The 16,247-nt window shown below is 39.2% G+C and overlaps 1 protein-coding gene across 4 annotated transcripts; it reads right to left on the reverse strand.

The window, feature by feature from the left end:
* Window positions 1-13,362, reverse strand: LOC106941263 (protein Wnt-5a). Of its 4 annotated transcripts, none has more exons than XM_015024218.1 (6): window positions 12,819-13,362; window positions 11,810-12,528; window positions 9,373-9,521; window positions 7,372-7,619; window positions 2,160-2,452; window positions 1-598 (listed from the first exon to the last, which is right to left on the reverse strand). In XM_015024218.1, the coding sequence occupies exons 3-6, from the start codon at window positions 9,507-9,509 to the stop codon at window positions 140-142; spliced, it is 1,137 nt and encodes a 378-aa protein (XP_014879704.1). In that variant the 5' UTR covers window positions 9,510-9,521; window positions 11,810-12,528; window positions 12,819-13,362; the 3' UTR covers window positions 1-139. The 4 variants fall into 4 exon arrangements, with proteins under 4 accessions (XP_014879704.1, XP_014879705.1, XP_014879703.1 ...); XM_015024219.1 differs by having other exon boundaries at window positions 11,810-12,053; window positions 12,380-13,362; XM_015024217.1 differs by having other exon boundaries at window positions 11,810-13,362.
* Window positions 13,363-16,247: the final 2,885 nt, after the last annotated feature.

The raw sequence follows: 16,247 nt of genomic DNA on the forward strand, positions 1-16,247 counted from the left end.
TTTTTTTTTTTTTGCAAAGGACATAATTGTTTAACTCTATAAATATAATTTATATAGTTTCTGTCTTCCATCCTGTGTTCCACATCTCATGAATTCACACAGATGTACAACCATCATCCGCAAGGCAACGGGTCTTTCATCACTTGCAGACGAATTGGTCTACAATTTTGGTGCAGACCTTGCACTTCACATAGCAGCACCAGTGGAACTTGCAGTTGCATCGCTCCACAAGGGTTGCCTTGAATTGGTCGTAACCTCGGCCGCAGCACATCAGCTCGCATCCATCCATGCCCTCTGACGTCTTGTTGCAAAGGCGCCCCACCGTGCCTATGGAGCCGGTGCTTTGGTTCTTTAAGCAGTAGTCTGGACTCTGGTCGATGTGCACCAGATCGTTGCTTGTCGGAGCGTTGAAATTGCTGTGCATTGGCACCAGTTTGCCACGCGAGTTAAGCTTCATGACTGCTGCACTGTCGTACTTCTCCTTCAGAGCGTCGCCCACCTTACGGAAGTCAGCCAGCTGCAACCAGCAGGTCTTTAAGCTGCAGGATCCAGACACACCATGGCACTTGCATGACACATCGGCAAGGTTTGACACCGCCTTAGAGGAAAAAAAAAAAAAATAATAATAATAATAATGAAAAAGTGGGTACAAGTGGTCATTCCCATTTGAAAAACCCTGCAGAAAACAAATTCAGAGTGTATTGGTGCATACTGCGCTTGAGAATGTTCTGTCTTGTTGCAACCAAAAAATTTTATATTTTTTAAATATTTTTTTTAGAACCTTTTTGTGAAATGGAAGTAAAAAAAAAAGATTATGTAATTTCTAACAAAATTATGACATGCGTAAGCTCTCTTTACTTTGATACTCAAATAAAATCGATTGCAACCAACAACCTTCAAAATTTAGCTAATTAGTATAAATCCGAACAAATAAGCTGTACTGTGATAATCTAAATGATTTCTTAAGGAAAATGAGAGCACAAACACAGCATTATTAAAACCAAGGGAAACACTAGACAGGGATGAAGTTGTGTAGAATTTTAAACTGTTTTTATTTCAACTTTACCTAAGCAGGTAAATATCATTGAGACATGGAGTTTCCTATTTCAAGGCTGACTCATTTTAACCCTCTAGCTCAACGCTCAGGAAGAGCAAGGCAGATGGCATGACTGGATAACTGACAGGCTGATGGGGTGTCCCCTCAGCTCGTCAGTTCCCGCAACCACGAGAAAAACAAAAACCTTATTAAAGCACACACAGGGTCAGTGTGACCCCGCCGGGACCGCACACAGGAGTTCTAGGACTGTGGGAGTTATATAGACATTGGTACGATTGGTTATAAAATAATATCCTAAGCTATGAATATCATAATGTACTATCCAAAAATTGAATATGGCACAACTGCAAACCACCCCAAGGACAGGCAGGCATCAGGACAGGTAAGCTGCTCAGAGATCCGAGTTTCCCTCCCAGCAAAACAATGTGGTTCCACAAAGCGCTCCGCAGATGGCGAATATGAATGCTTTCCAGTCCTTTTTTCTTTTTTAGTATGCGTGTGTTTGAAAGGGGTAGAAGGGGTATGGAGAAAAAACCCCACAACCTTTATCCTCTAGGTCTCATGTCTATTGCTTTTGATACTAGTAATGGTTTTTGGATTTATCACATTAGGACCAACAATTGCAATTTGACATAAAAAGCAAAACGTATGAATACTTTTGTAAGGCACTGTACATCCCCAAAGGGTTGCACTGTATCTTGTCTCTCCAGCAATCAAAGATGCTGCTGTTGTCATAAGGGATCACTTTTCTTCTGAGGGCATCATTATTTTGTCTAAGTCTCCGAAGGTGCACAACACAAAATGTGCACTCATTTGTTTAACTTGAAAGGGAACAGTTTGGCCAAAGAGATCAAGCGCGATGCTTTCTTTGAGGTTGATTCAAGATGTTTGGAAAGGAAAAACCCCAGAGCCGTTTCCAACGACTCCCTCTCCCCATACACATCAAAGCTACGTGGGGAGTGAACAGACAGAGCTGTTAAACAGATGATCATACAGAATCTGTTTTATGGACCTGGATTGTCTCACTTCTAAAAGACTGCTTTACTCTTTGAGAACTTTTACACTTGCTTCTTATCGGATAATGTAAAAGGTGATGCCTTACCCTCCTTCCTGCCTCATTATTGTGAAGGTTCATCTGCAATCTTGCGCTGTCGTACGAGCCTTTCGGATAGCTCTTCTCCCTCTCGCGTGCATCCACAAACTCCCTGGAGAACCTGTAGCCGTAGTTGAGGTTGTCCCCACATCCGCCCCACAGCCAGTCTCTCTGTAGATCTTTGGGACGAGCGGCCCGACTGCAGCCGCAGCTGTTGAGCTCGCCCTCTCTGCAGGCACGGCTCACTGTGTTCACCACCCCTGCTGCGCTGATGGCATAGGTGAACGCCGTTTCCCGACTGCCTGTAGATACGAAAACATAAGCATCATATCACATTTGACATACTGAGGCTGAAAGAGGAAAATCTAAATGCTACTCTGTAGGTTGAATAATATTGCCTTGTAAATATTTATACTGAACTTCTCCATGCTTCGTCACAACCCAAGAACATGATGTATAGAAGTGATATCTAAACACAAAGTAGCACATCATTGATTTTTTTTTTTTTTTTTCAAATAAGAACATAAAAGGTTTGGTGTGTATGCGCGCATTCTGTTCCCTTTTACTCCGACACTAAAAATACTCCAGCATAACCAACTGCCTCAGAAGTTTCCCGTTTTGTAAATAGAGCCTCCTTGTGTGCACATTAGCAAGCAAATGGGCAAACAAAGCAGGTTTGGTGGTAAAACATGGTTACAAGCATTGCACATTGTATGGAGACCTGTTTGATCATCCAGAAATGGAAAGAGTACCGCACAACTGCAAACCTGGCCATCCACTTGAACTCAATGGCCAGAGCAGAAAAACATTTAGAGAATGCGCAAAGAGGTCCATGGTAACATGAGGGAAGCTACAAAGACCCACAGCACATGTAGAGGCATCTATGAACACAAAAACTATTAGGTGTGGATTCCATATCAAATAAGATGGCAAGAAGAAAGCCATGTTGCAATAATGTCATTAGAAGTCCAATTTGCAAGATGCCACAAACCATAAAGAGGACACAGAAGGTGCTTTAGTCAGTAGAGACTTGTTGCTGTATATGCAGTGGAAGCTGGTTCTACACAACATTAAGTAATTTCCCTTCCACTTCACAACTATGTGTTACTTTGTTTTGTTTGATCTAAACTATCCCAAGAAAATGATTTAAGATTATGATGGAAATGTTACAAAAATATTGAAAAGTTCAAGCGGTGTGAATACTATGCAAGGCCCCGTCTCCATTTTTGGAGTGATGTCTATTCAATATTAAAGGCATCTCATTCTGATTTAAGTGTGTGTGGTGTTGTGAGATGTGATGTCATCTGACAGCATTCACCATACACTTAAGATTACAAAGCACTCCAGCCAAGCAACTCAGGCTCGTCATCCGACAGCATGTTGAACAGTGTAATCTGCTTTGCTGTTATTGGGATGCAGCCAGAGAGAACACAGCGCCCTCAAGTGACAGAGATCCCTCTTCACAAGCCACTCGCGTTTGAGCAAAATTAAAAGCGACAGCGACTCTTTTGCTTTGTCTTTCATGAGTGAGTGATCCTGGAGCCACTGTTCATTAACTTCCACGTTTTCTCCCCTCAACATTTCCTCTATGCAGACAAGAGGGAGATACAGAAATGTGCATGGACTGTATACATCGTCACTCCAACAAAGCCACAGACAAGTACAGAAAACTAAGATAAGATAGCAGCTCAAAATGAACCAGGTGAAAAAGGAAAAACTATAAAGCTGCTTCGTAGAATGAGAAGACAAGAACTGCTGCACAATAAAAATGCACGGTTCATATACTTACTGGGCCAAATCTATAGGGATTGAGCGGTAATGACAACAACAGATGGGAGGAAAAGGGAGATGGGTCAAGAAAAAAAAAAAAGAGAGCAAGAAAAATACACAAATATTATAAATGATAGAAAACAACCACACTGAAGAACTCCTTTGTCAAGTCTCAAAGAATGCTTTGAGGCAGATAAGATCAGAGTTCCTGGGGGATTAATTAGTTGTGAACAACTTTTAATCCACCATGAGGATATTGACCTAATAGTGGAACTGTGGACAGATGAACTCTAATCTTCCGAGCTGCTCATGCACCATAACCCCGAGCAAGCAAAGTCGCCAAAAAGAGGAAATCTGAACACAGTCTCACTCTGCTGCTCAGTTTTAAAGCTTTCACACAGACAACTGTAAAGAGGAGGACGTGTGTATCCAGCCCAAAGTGGACCAAGACAATGCTGTGGAGGACGGGAGCTGAAAGACTGGCAGCGTGTAAAGTTTTCATTTAGGACTCACTTGTGGAATAAAGGTCAGAAGTGCTCCACTAATTTAATGCAAATGAAAAATTCTGGTTTTAGATGTTAAAACAAAATCACAATAGAAGATTAACCCTCAACATTGTATTTGGAGAGGCTAATTCAACAGTGGATCAGTTGGTTAAGGTGTTGAGATGAGCCATTTTTCAAAGACTGAAATCAAACATGCATTTATATAGGAAGACTTTTCGCAGTTTTGTGCTGGTAAATGTAGAAGATGCATCTTTAAAAAAAAAAAAAAAACCCACGGGGCTCTTTATCAGGAAGTGAATCACTGGAAGTCAAAACTGGAAATCAAAAAAGAAAGTGCCGATTTTCACTTAGAACAAGCACATGCTAGCAGCAGGCAGGACGGAGAAATGTTTTCAAACTCATACCCCGTCATCATGGAAACCACACAAAGAAGTTGATATGATGCAGCTTTTAAAGTTGAAAGCTATCGATCTGGCAGAAGAGATCAATAGCCGCTGCACCCAAGTTCGACGTGAACAAATCCATGATTTGGCGTTGGACACGCAGGGCTGCGTCCTGAATAGCAGATTTATTAAGGTCACAGCCCTTTGCTGCGTCCTTGTGGAAAACTGAGAGTGGCGGAGATACCGCTGTAATACCGCCTGCTGTAATTTTCATTTCACATTTCCATCACTACTATTTTTCTTATTAATTTAATCTGACCTACTGCTTTTGGTTTACTATAGTGTATAGTCTAAGTTGTGTGCTTTTCTAAACAAATGCATCAAATTTTATATTGGGGCAGAATTTAACAACTTGGAGATGGACAAAAAGCGTTTTGTGGTTGGGTGGCAAAATCAGTTTTTTCTTTACTTGTCTAATTTGTATAAAACATTCAGGCTGTTAAAAAATGCACAAGATAAATTATATAAATTCTCCCACCACAAGCAATGACTGGAATCAAAACCAATACCGAATGAAATCCAAAAGCATTTTGCGACTAAAGCTGTCAAGACTGCTGTAAGTCTGCAGAGATCACAACACTGATAGTTTTATGTTAATTACACTTAGAGAGCATTTAAGTACTGATGGGGAAACTAAACCAAATGCAGTTAATCCACAAATGGGTTTAAGTTTAGCAAAAGAAAGCAAAACTAAGTTAGCAAAAACCATTTGATTCCACTCCTCATACGTCTATAAGCACACACAGACACTGTAATCTCTGACAAGTTGATGTATTGGAGCATACACTCACTGCACTCCTATTATGTTTAAATACAGGCAGAAAGCAATCATTCAGACTGTGTGTATGTATATATGTGTGTGTATTAGACCATCTCCCATTCATCAGGGGGAAAGCAGATTCTCTGCCTCCCTCCTGCTCCATGTCAGGGGCTGCTTTTGTGGGCCAAAGCCACATGTGATTTATCCAGCAACCTCACCCACCAACTATTCCCTTCACTCAGCTGCTGAGAATCATCAACCCCATGCATTTCACACACACAGGCATATATGTATTAAAAAAGGAGGTCAGTTCATGAATAATGAAAAAAAGAAAAACAGAAAAGAAATCTTACTTTACACTTCTCAACTAGTAGTACTCATACTCTTTAAAAACCTCAAAACATGTTCAACAGACCAACACAATAGGGTGTATGACAATAAAGTAGAAATAAAATTATCCATGGTTTTCTGCTTTTTTTTTTTAATTACTGAAATCTTCGAAGTGTGGCCTACTTTTGTGCTCAGCCATTTTTTATTCAAATGTCCCTTCGTTAAATGCAATGTAACCAAACGCCATCAAAAGTCACCTATTTCGCTGAGCATATAGTCCACCTGTTTATAATGTAATCTCAATATAGTTACAGTTGCTCTGCCATGTCCTCTAAAGACATTTGTGTATTTAGAGGACATCAGTGAGCATGTCCCCTAAACAAAGACACAAACAAGAGGGAACAAGGGTAAAGTTCTAGAAAAATTCTGGAGAGTGAGTTTATCAAAAATGTCCAAAGGTTGTAACATTTCTGTCGGCACTTTAACTCCGGAGGAGGTGCAAAGAGACATAGTTCTCAGGAATGAGAATCAGTTGACGAGGCAAATATTAGTTGTAATCTCCAAAAATCTGACCTTTGCCGTGGGTGTAAGAAAGGTATGTTTAAAAGTAGGCAACACAAGGTCATGTTAACAGTCTGGTGCACACCATGTCGGAGACACTATAAATATATAGAAAAATGTGCTCGGGTCAGATGACTTAAAGTTGTAGCATTTTTTTTGCTTGAATGTAAAACAATGTGTGCGTGTTAGAAAATGAACTCTCGTACCTCCATGTTGGCAGGAGTATCATGCTGAAGGGATAAAAAACCAAAGCCAGATATTCCCTTTCTATTGGTACATCATATCAAAGAATATTCATGTGTCAGAATGTTGGGCAAAGTTCAGACTTTAATCCAATCGAGACTGTGACAGAATTTTAAAATTACTCACGGGTCTCAACACAATCTGCTGAGGTTGAGCTACTTATTAAAGTTAGTAAATAGGTACCCCCAAATATTTAGGGCTTTAGTTGTAGCTCAAAGTTTTTCTATAAAGTATTCAAGGGGGCGGGGGGAAAAAAAAAAAAAAAAAAAAAAAAAGAACACCACACTTCCGATTTCTATCAGTAAAATGTTATAAAATTCAATTACCTTTACGCTTCATAATTATTATACTGTTTCTTTTAGTCCACCACATAAAAATACAAGAAAATGCATTGAAGTTTGTGGATGTGGCGTGACAAAATACCAAAAAGTTCAAAGTGTATGAATGTTTTTTTTTTTTGTTTGTTTTTTTATTTTGCAAGGCACTGTGAGCTCATATATACATCACTCTGGTGAGTAGCTACAGCTGGAACTAAATCTGTCCAGTTTGTCTTCATGCATGCATTTCCTGTGTTTTCCTTGTTGTTTAACAGTCAAAGAATTTCTTACCTATTTGCATGACGCGTCCGAAAACAGAGGCGTTGTCCACCGTGCTGCAGTTCCAGCGCCGGTGCCTGAACTGGTACTGGCATTCTCGAATCCCCATTTTGGCACCTTCGCCAATAAACTGCATGTGGTCCTGGTAAAGCTGGCACAGTTTCTTTTGGCCCTGAGACAGACCCACCAGCTGGCTGCACAGAGGCTGGGCCCCGATGATGTAGGCCTCTGGGATCAGTAAAGGGTTCATGGCCAAAGACCTGGGGGTGGTGGGACACACAGTGCAGTGTTTTCACTCATGTGCCACTGAAACAGATGTATGGCGGTTTCACAGGCCAAGGCCGTGATCAGCAGTTGATTTCACTTGATTGGCTTTGAGAAAGGTATGTAAATCATTGCAATGAGAGGCATTTAGTCAGTGCCACAAGTAAAATCTCTTCATGCGAGCTCAAGCACTACGCTCTGAAAACATTTAGAGGGTAATGAGAGCAAAAACTATTCAGAATGTAATTGAAAACAACATCGCGATAAATGCTCTGATGTATTCGTCTTGAATCTAACAAAATTATAAGCCTGTCCCCAATCATGCATCAAGAGAATGTTGCTTCAGTTTTAGTTTTAAAGTCTTAGTTTTAAAGCTTTTACTTAACAGGAAAGAAAAAAAAATTGCAGATTACTGACATCAAAAGTACTTAAACTAAATAATTCTCAAACCCTCATTGTGTCTAAAATTATGAGCCTTCAGGGTTTGCACAATTTTTGGGTGCCAAATATGGAACTTCATTTAAATTAAGTGCTGTATTCAGAAAATTAAAAAAAAGAAGCAGATGTTGACTGTACCCAAGAAGATAGCAAGAACCAATGTAAAGCAGCAGAAAGAGGAACACCAGTGTGAGCATCTGGTTCCAGGCCACAGGACAATTAGAGCCGCCCATCTCTGAGACCCCAGAGAGACACAATTAGCCCCCAGTGTAACCTGATCAACTGAGGAAACTCACCACCGAGGGAACACGGGAATGAATACACCGATACATGCACACTAAGGCACCATAGCAGGGGGAAGAAAGGAAAAAAAAAATCATTGCAGCTTCTCAGCACTCAAACACACATGCAGATTGATGCTCTGTCAACATCCACCCTTAAATCATTCACACCTGTGAGTTCTCTCTAAAAGGAAACAGAAAGACACACAGACTTCTTTTTTTTTTGCCTCCTTGTCAACTCTGTAAAAAAATCCCTGGTAGTGAAAGAGTCTTCAGGAAGGTTTGTAATCGGACTCAGTATTTGAACTTTAATGTCGCTGCTCGCCGAGTCGGGTCCATTAGTTTAGTTTCTTTTTTTTTTTTTTTTTGTACCAATTAATTCCATAATGGGCTCCCATTGTGCAAACCATTTGCCTTGATCTGGCTGTTTCTCTTTTTCCACATTAAAAATAGTCTTATTTAATAAATTACATTTCAGATGTTAATGTTATAGTGGTAATAAACTGAAATGTTCTCAAAAGTGTTTAGATGAAAACTTTTATTTTCTCAATAAAATTTCTTATGTCAGTGTTAAACAGCACAGCAGTGTGTGAAAAGTTCCTTGTGGAGATTTATCTCAACTGGAACAAATGTGCACATGCATATTCCTATTTATATTATACATTTGAGGACTAAATTCTAAACCACAGCATTTAATGCGACTGAAATATTCATTTTTTCTGGTTTGGCAAAATGTTTAAAAATTGCAGGGAAATTGTATTTCTGGGAAGCTATGTGCAACAGTCAGCAGGTTGTACAATGTAGCTGAGCAAGTTTGGGGAATAAAAACACACAGACCTCAAGCTGCCTTTCAAACCAAGCAAAGAAAAACATCTATAGAATATAAATAGAAATTTCCCCCATCGTGTTTTTATTTTTTTCTTTTAAGCTTTTTAAACAAGTTTGAGATTCAAATAAAAATTGATCGAATGGACAACACTGACGAAGTAAGACAAAGTGAAATCTCGTAGAAGCAGAAATGTCTACATACCACCATGAGTTGGCCTCCACGACCACCTGCATGAGGAGGGTGAGGAGTGTGAGGGCAAAGACACAGTGCCTGGAGTCCAGCAAGCTGCCACAGGGCCAGCAAACTGGCCGACAAACACAACCTAGCCTCATGTTCATACTGCCAGAGATCTGCAAAAGAACAGAAAGTGAATTTGTTTGGTTGTTTTTGCTTGTTCTGCTCATTTTGCATGTTTCAGAATAAAAACAAAAAAACAAAAACGTGCATGTCAAGTAACAATTTTAGCTAAATTTGCTTATGTGCAGCACAGATGCGAAAGTGATGAGAGCCAGGGGGTCATCAGCGCTTGCACTGCAGAGCCAGAAAAGTCAGTGAGTGTGAATCAGAGAAGACTGACAGGCATGCAGTCAGAGATGAAACAATGGTCATGAAACCCCAGACACATTCCGGAGAGCAGCCAGGAAAGGCCTAAAGTTAGATTTTATAGAGATACATTTTAGTGTACAAATTGTTCAGATGAGACTTCTAAAACCAACATGCTCAGACTAAAAACAAAATAAATAAAATAGGGTTTCTATGTATAACCGTCATCAAATCTATCATCAGTTTCTATGACTGTATTATGAGGGAAGTTTTTCATGTTGATTTTGAAAAGTGAGAACAATTTTTTTTTTAATCAGTTTTAATTTGAAGAAATTTATTTGAACTTTTAAAATTTCTATATTAAAAATATATAATAGCTCCTAGACAGTTTCAGTAGGAAGTACAGCTAATCTAAAGAATATTAAGGTCGTCATTCTGCGAAAAGTTTAACCCAATTTCAATTCTCGGTCATTGAATTTCTGGCAAACAGGAGCCGCTTGGCCAAGATAACTCACATTTAAAGGGGAATTGGGGGGAGAAACGAGCTCTATTGTTGAACGAGTGCGTGGTATTGGTGCAGTTTGACGCAGGCAGAAAATGAGTCTAAATAATTGCCCCTTATTTTGCAAACCAAGCAGCTGTGCCAGTCTTGAGGTTCTGTGTGAATTTTGGGATCGAGTTGTGATTTGCCACACGCTCCTTTTATTTTTCAGGGTTGATTCGGGGAGAGACACAAGACAATCGAAAACTCAAAAAAAAAAAAAAAAAAGCCAACTTCCCCCGGCACGCATGTAAAAATGACTCACGCACGCAACGCACATGCATCAGCGTGTGCTTGGACGTTTTGCGTGCAGCCTGGTAATAATAATAATAATAATAATAATTTGTGAGCTTGTTCTTTGTGCTTTTTCAACGTAATTTAAAAAGCAGTGATTGTTCAGAAACAAGAGGCCTTGCGTAGATTTTAAAGTAGTAGGTAGAGTTTTTCATGCCCTAAACGAAGCTGGTCTGAAAATAAATTAAGTAGATATCCCTTATAATTATCTTCATTTAAAACTTTACAATTACGAACGAAAAACGTAACGTTTGAGACAGTAAAAAAGTAGTAATCTTTTATTTGAACATTAATATACATTTCATTGCAGTTAGCTAAAATTATTAGAATTATGCCCCGCCGTCATAAGGTGTGTAAATCCATGCGCCCAGTGACCCCTGGAAGCGATTTGACCCGAGCAAAGGTTTCCTAGGACCTGGCCAGATGACTAATGACTGCGCTGCGATTTTTTGTCGGAGCAAGAGGTATCCAACTGAAGAAATTTCCGCATGAGAACAAAAAATACTGTCATGGAGAAGAATCCCCATAAACAGTTGCTTTCTTGAGAAAACGGGGGCAATTTATCACTGCTGAAGAAAATGAGGGCCCTTATCGGAACCGAGGAGTTAATTGGGACGGAAATTCTGTCGATATTTTGGGAAACTTGGAAAGTTAATTTAAGCTACTTTTCCTCCTCCTCTCTATCACAAAAAAAGAAAACATTTAATTCTAAGTTCTTACAATAAGAACTTGCATCTCATCATGGAGTTTTTTACGGAAAACGAAAGGTAGCCATGGAAAGGAAAAAAAAAAAAAACATTCAGTAAAGTTTCACAAATGTACCGTTTAGGGTTAAAATTTAAAGCATACATTTCAACACACACAAATTAATGAAGAAGTTTCTCCTCCTTGATGCTTCTTAAAAACCAGGAGAGGGAGCCAGGTGCAAGGATTTGATTTTGGAAAAAGCACGAAGTGACATTAGAAAACTTTTGAAGACATCATTCACGTACAGTTGTCACAAATGAGTTGTGGGTGACATTTGCTCAATTTCGTTTTTATTATTATTATTATTATTATTATTATTATTATTTTGCACTCCGGTAGCAGTCCCAGCAAGTTGGAGTGTGTTGTTTTTTTTTTCAAAGCATGTTTCACACACACACACGACATCTGTCAAGAACTTACATCCACATTCTCATTCAGGAACCAAACAGGACGATTAAAACATAAACACTGGCTCGTGTATAAATTGAGTCAAGCGGGACTAGATATACTCACCAGGGAGAATAGCGCTTTAGAAGTAGTAATCCACTATCTGCAGACGATATCGATGAAATAATCCCAGATCTGGCCAGGTGGATTTCAGGTTACTGGAGGCAAACTTCGCTTTTTATATCCGGATCTCTTGGAAAAGTGCTTGATGAGGCCGAGAGTTCTTCTGTTTTCGAGTTTTTAGTGTGCAGGATCGCCCCACAAGTGTATCTATTAAAAGCGTTCCGTGCGCTTATAGCAGCTTAAAAGTCTGGTGAAAACAGTTCAATGCACGAAAAAAAAAATGCATGTATCTATATATATATATATAAAACAGTGAAAGGAAATTACTTCCTTTTACTTACTTTTACAAATTATGCGGCAGAGATTACTAAATAAAAGCCAAAGTGCTACTGGTAGATTGTCCTACTTTGTCGATTTACGTCTGGAGTGAAGCCACTCACTTATTAAACCTCATCTATATCAGAAACAAACAAACAAACAAAAAAAAAACAATCGAAAAAAAAGAGAAAAAAAAAACATTTCATGCACATAGGATCCAGCCGCTTCAGCCGCTCAAGTCATAGCGCTCTTTACCTGCAGAAAGATCCACACGGTGATCCTCGCCACACACGACTTGTCAATTTACCTTCCATTCCGCAGTGCGCTTATAATTCCCTCAGCCTGAGTCAAAAGTTTGCACACGAGAAAAAAATAAATAAATAAGTCCACCGCTGAACAAGTTGCTGGGGTAAAAAGGAAAAGGACAGAAAAAAAAAATAATAAAAGGTCTAATCCAGGCTGTATGCTCCAAAGAAAGAGAGACAACTTTCCCCTATCTTCCAAACGGTGCGGCTTGGCGAGCGCGCGCGGTGCCAAGAGGACAGAGCGTGTGAAACAGCGGCGTCTTTAGCTGGCTCCGTGTGCTTTGTGCTCCCACGCTCTATGTGTGCGTCTGGTTACGTTCAAGTGCAGAAAACTAGCCCTCCCTCCCTCTCTCCCCTGCTCTCTCTCCCCCTTTTCGCTTCTCTCTCACCTGCTCCAGTTGCCTCCTCTCCCGTACTTGCACGGATGCGCTGCTCGACAAGAAAAGAAAGAGAAATTCTTCAAAGCGCATGCGCTTCACATCTATACCTATCGCTTTCTTCCAACGACTAGCTTTTTAAGAAGCAAAGAATTTCAGCAGAGGTAAAGTTGCGCAGGGAGGGTGGGCAGAGAGAGAAAGAGGGGGAACAGAAAGGAGGGCGGAAAAGGCTGTAACAAAACAAGCGTCTCTATTACCTAAAATAAACTTATAAAGCACCCGCGGCTATTAGCCCATCCATACCAGGGCAGAGTCGGAGATTTTCACCGGCTGTGTATCACGTTACCGCTCCAACACAATCAAGACAAGTAGATCCACACCGTGCGCTGCTTACACAAGCCAATCTCATCACCTGAAGGCCTGAGTGCTTTACGGTCCTTGCGGTAGGCCTAATTATTATTTTTATGGCACTCTATCTGAAAACAGGCTGCCGAAATCTAGACGCTTCCAGGTCGATATTTTTCAATCAGGCCGACGCCGACAGTTGGGGCAAAGTGGGTAATAGTTTCACACAGGAAGTCTACGAATCGGCCGTGCTCGCTGAAGGCACCTCTGATGTAAATTCCGCCCGAAAAGGATTCCATATGGAAAGAGAAAAAAAAGATACAACAACCTCCATTTATTGTCCATTTATTTCTTAGTATTTAATCTCCATTTATTGAAAATTGTCATGTCTGTGCTGTGATTCTCGTGTTTAATATAAAAAGTTATCTTCATAATAGTTTTGTTTCTGTGAAGTTCTTGACGTGGCTCTGCTGTCAAGAACTTCACTTTACTTTAGGTGATACGCAGGTGCATCTGAATAAATAAGAGTATGATTGAAAGTTAATTTATGTCTGAGAAATAGCAATAAAAGAATTATGAAACTCTCTAGACTGATACGTCAATCATTTATTTCTGTCAGTTTTTATGAACATGGTTTACAGATGATGAAAATCCAAAATTTCAATTTCTTGTAAAATTCAAAATGTTATGTTTGTGTATTTTATATATATATATATATATATATATATATATATATATATATATATATATATGCCCAAGTTATTTTAATAGTAGCCTTCTGCTTGTCTGCATTGTTAGATTTTAAGTCTAGATTTGACAATACTCAGCAGAATCTCTGTTAGGTTGAGATGAGTGGAATTGGTGGTGCTGACTTTGGACTTCATAAAACACAGTGGACCGACATCAGGAGATTTCACAGCTCCCCATATCACCACGGACTGAGGAATCTTCATACTGGTTCTCAGGCAGCTGAGATTTTCTGCCGCTCCTCTACCCCTCCAGACCCTGGCACTTTAAACTCCCAAATTAAATGCAACATTGTCTTTCATTTGAAAAGATGTTTTAGTCAGACCCTTGTCTGAGCGTGGTGCTTCATTCATCCATAGTCCACATTTTGTGAATCTTTCCCAAATGGATATAGTGGATTTATTTCAGAAGCTTCTCAAGGCTGCAGTTACCGCTGTTGCTTGTTTTTCTACCATCTGTTTTTATTTCTCTAACCTTTCCTTGTTTGGACATAACACACAGTTAACAGGTTAATTTCTTACTATTTATCTTCTGTGGTGTTGCTTTCTTGACTGTTGTGCCAATGCTTGTCTCAGGGACAAGTGGTAGGTCAGCTGCCTTCCCCATGACTATAAGCCATAGCCCCATACAGCACATCATTTATTTATTACAAATCTTTTTACGTTTTTTTTTTTTTTTTTGTCACTATACCATATTCTAATTTTATTAGAAACAAACATTCTGCCTTTAATAGCCAATAAATTAGATTTCTTGAAATGAATTACTGAAATAAAACTACTCTTAATAATATTCAAATTTATTGAGACGGAGGTGGAAGGATACATATTTTTCAATAGATTTTGTATCAAATGGTGTTAGATCAGCAGTAGGAGGGGTAGAGTACCTTATGCTGCTAAGCTTCAAAAACATGTTGATTTCATTTTCCACCTGCTCAAACTGCCAAAGACTGGTTTTATTGACAATGGTGTTATTGTGCTTAATTGGCCAGCAAACCCACCTGACCCCATAGAGATTCTATAGAGGAGTGCCAAAAGGAAGATGAGACACAATCCCAAACAATACACATGACCTGAAGGCACCTATCAAGCACTGAGAACAGCAGAACTGCAAGAAAACCTGATAAGTATGATAAAATGTCATAATCATTCATTATGGTGACAGATGATGCACATTTTTTTTTACAAATCCATTAAAAAACAAATCTGTAACAAATATAAAAAGAAAATCTGCTGCGACAAAATGATTACACAAATGTCCACAGCCTAAACTTTTACACGTCTTTAAGTTATGCACCTGTCAAACTCTTTTCTATTTTGCCATGCTTGCTCATGCTTTAAAAAAAAAAAAAAAAAAAGTATGACGTGGAATTATTTTGTGGAACATCAAATTCTGTCATGTTTTGATGAATGTTTGTTGCCTTTCATGCACTTCCACTGTTAAACGTGCATGTATACTGAGAACAATGGAGTGACACAAAGAGGTTCTTGCGTGTCACGACTGGGCACATTATTAATTCATGACGTTGCTGTCTTGTTTTTTTTTGTTTTTTTCACATTAAAGGGTCAGCTGCTTTATGAGTCACTCCAAGTTGCTCAATAATGATTTGCCATGTTATTCAGAAAGCAAGTGATGGCTTGTCTCCAGGTTAGCCGAACATCTGCATGATGCGGTGATGTCTTTCAGTCATTGTTGTGATATTCATGTCCCAGATACCTTATTCCATGCCATGCACAGGTGTATTTTACAAGACTTTTGTTGGACATAGTAAATATCTGTAGAAACTTTGATATATTCAAATAATTTATGACATTGAGGCTCAGCTGGTGATCAGACAGCATGTTACAATGCTAAATGCAAAATAAGTTGATCTGCAGGCAGCTAAAAAAAACAAAAAAACAGAATTTAATGGGTTTTTGAGATGCTTACTAATGTTACTAATTTTAAATATAGGCTCTTTAAATCAATGTGGAAATAATGCATATTTTTTTCAATCAAAATTTACCCAAGTGCATGATTTCTTTTATCATTTTATTAATGTTCCATATACAGTTCCGACAAAAGAGAGGGTTGCATGTCAAAAAGGTAATGTTAAAAACCTGTCACTATAGATTTGCTGCAAAGAGTAAGTACCACTTTCTGCTCCTGTGAGTGAAAATGATCAATGTTGCTTTTCCAGATTTGCCAACTGGAAAAGCAACAGATTTTTCACAAAGAACCTAAGAACGATCTCTACAGAACAGAAACTTTATTAGCATTTGAAATTTAGCATAAAGTGCTTTCAAACCTCCATGACTCCATAGTTTTGGTTCCAGCCATGTTGGATGCTAGGGGGCCATGACTGCATCAGAG

This window comes from Poecilia latipinna, unplaced genomic scaffold (genome assembly GCF_001443285.1).
Source record: "Poecilia latipinna isolate Pla-1442-1.1 unplaced genomic scaffold, P_latipinna-1.0 Scaffold3577, whole genome shotgun sequence".
NCBI lineage: Eukaryota > Metazoa > Chordata > Actinopteri > Cyprinodontiformes > Poeciliidae > Poecilia > Poecilia latipinna.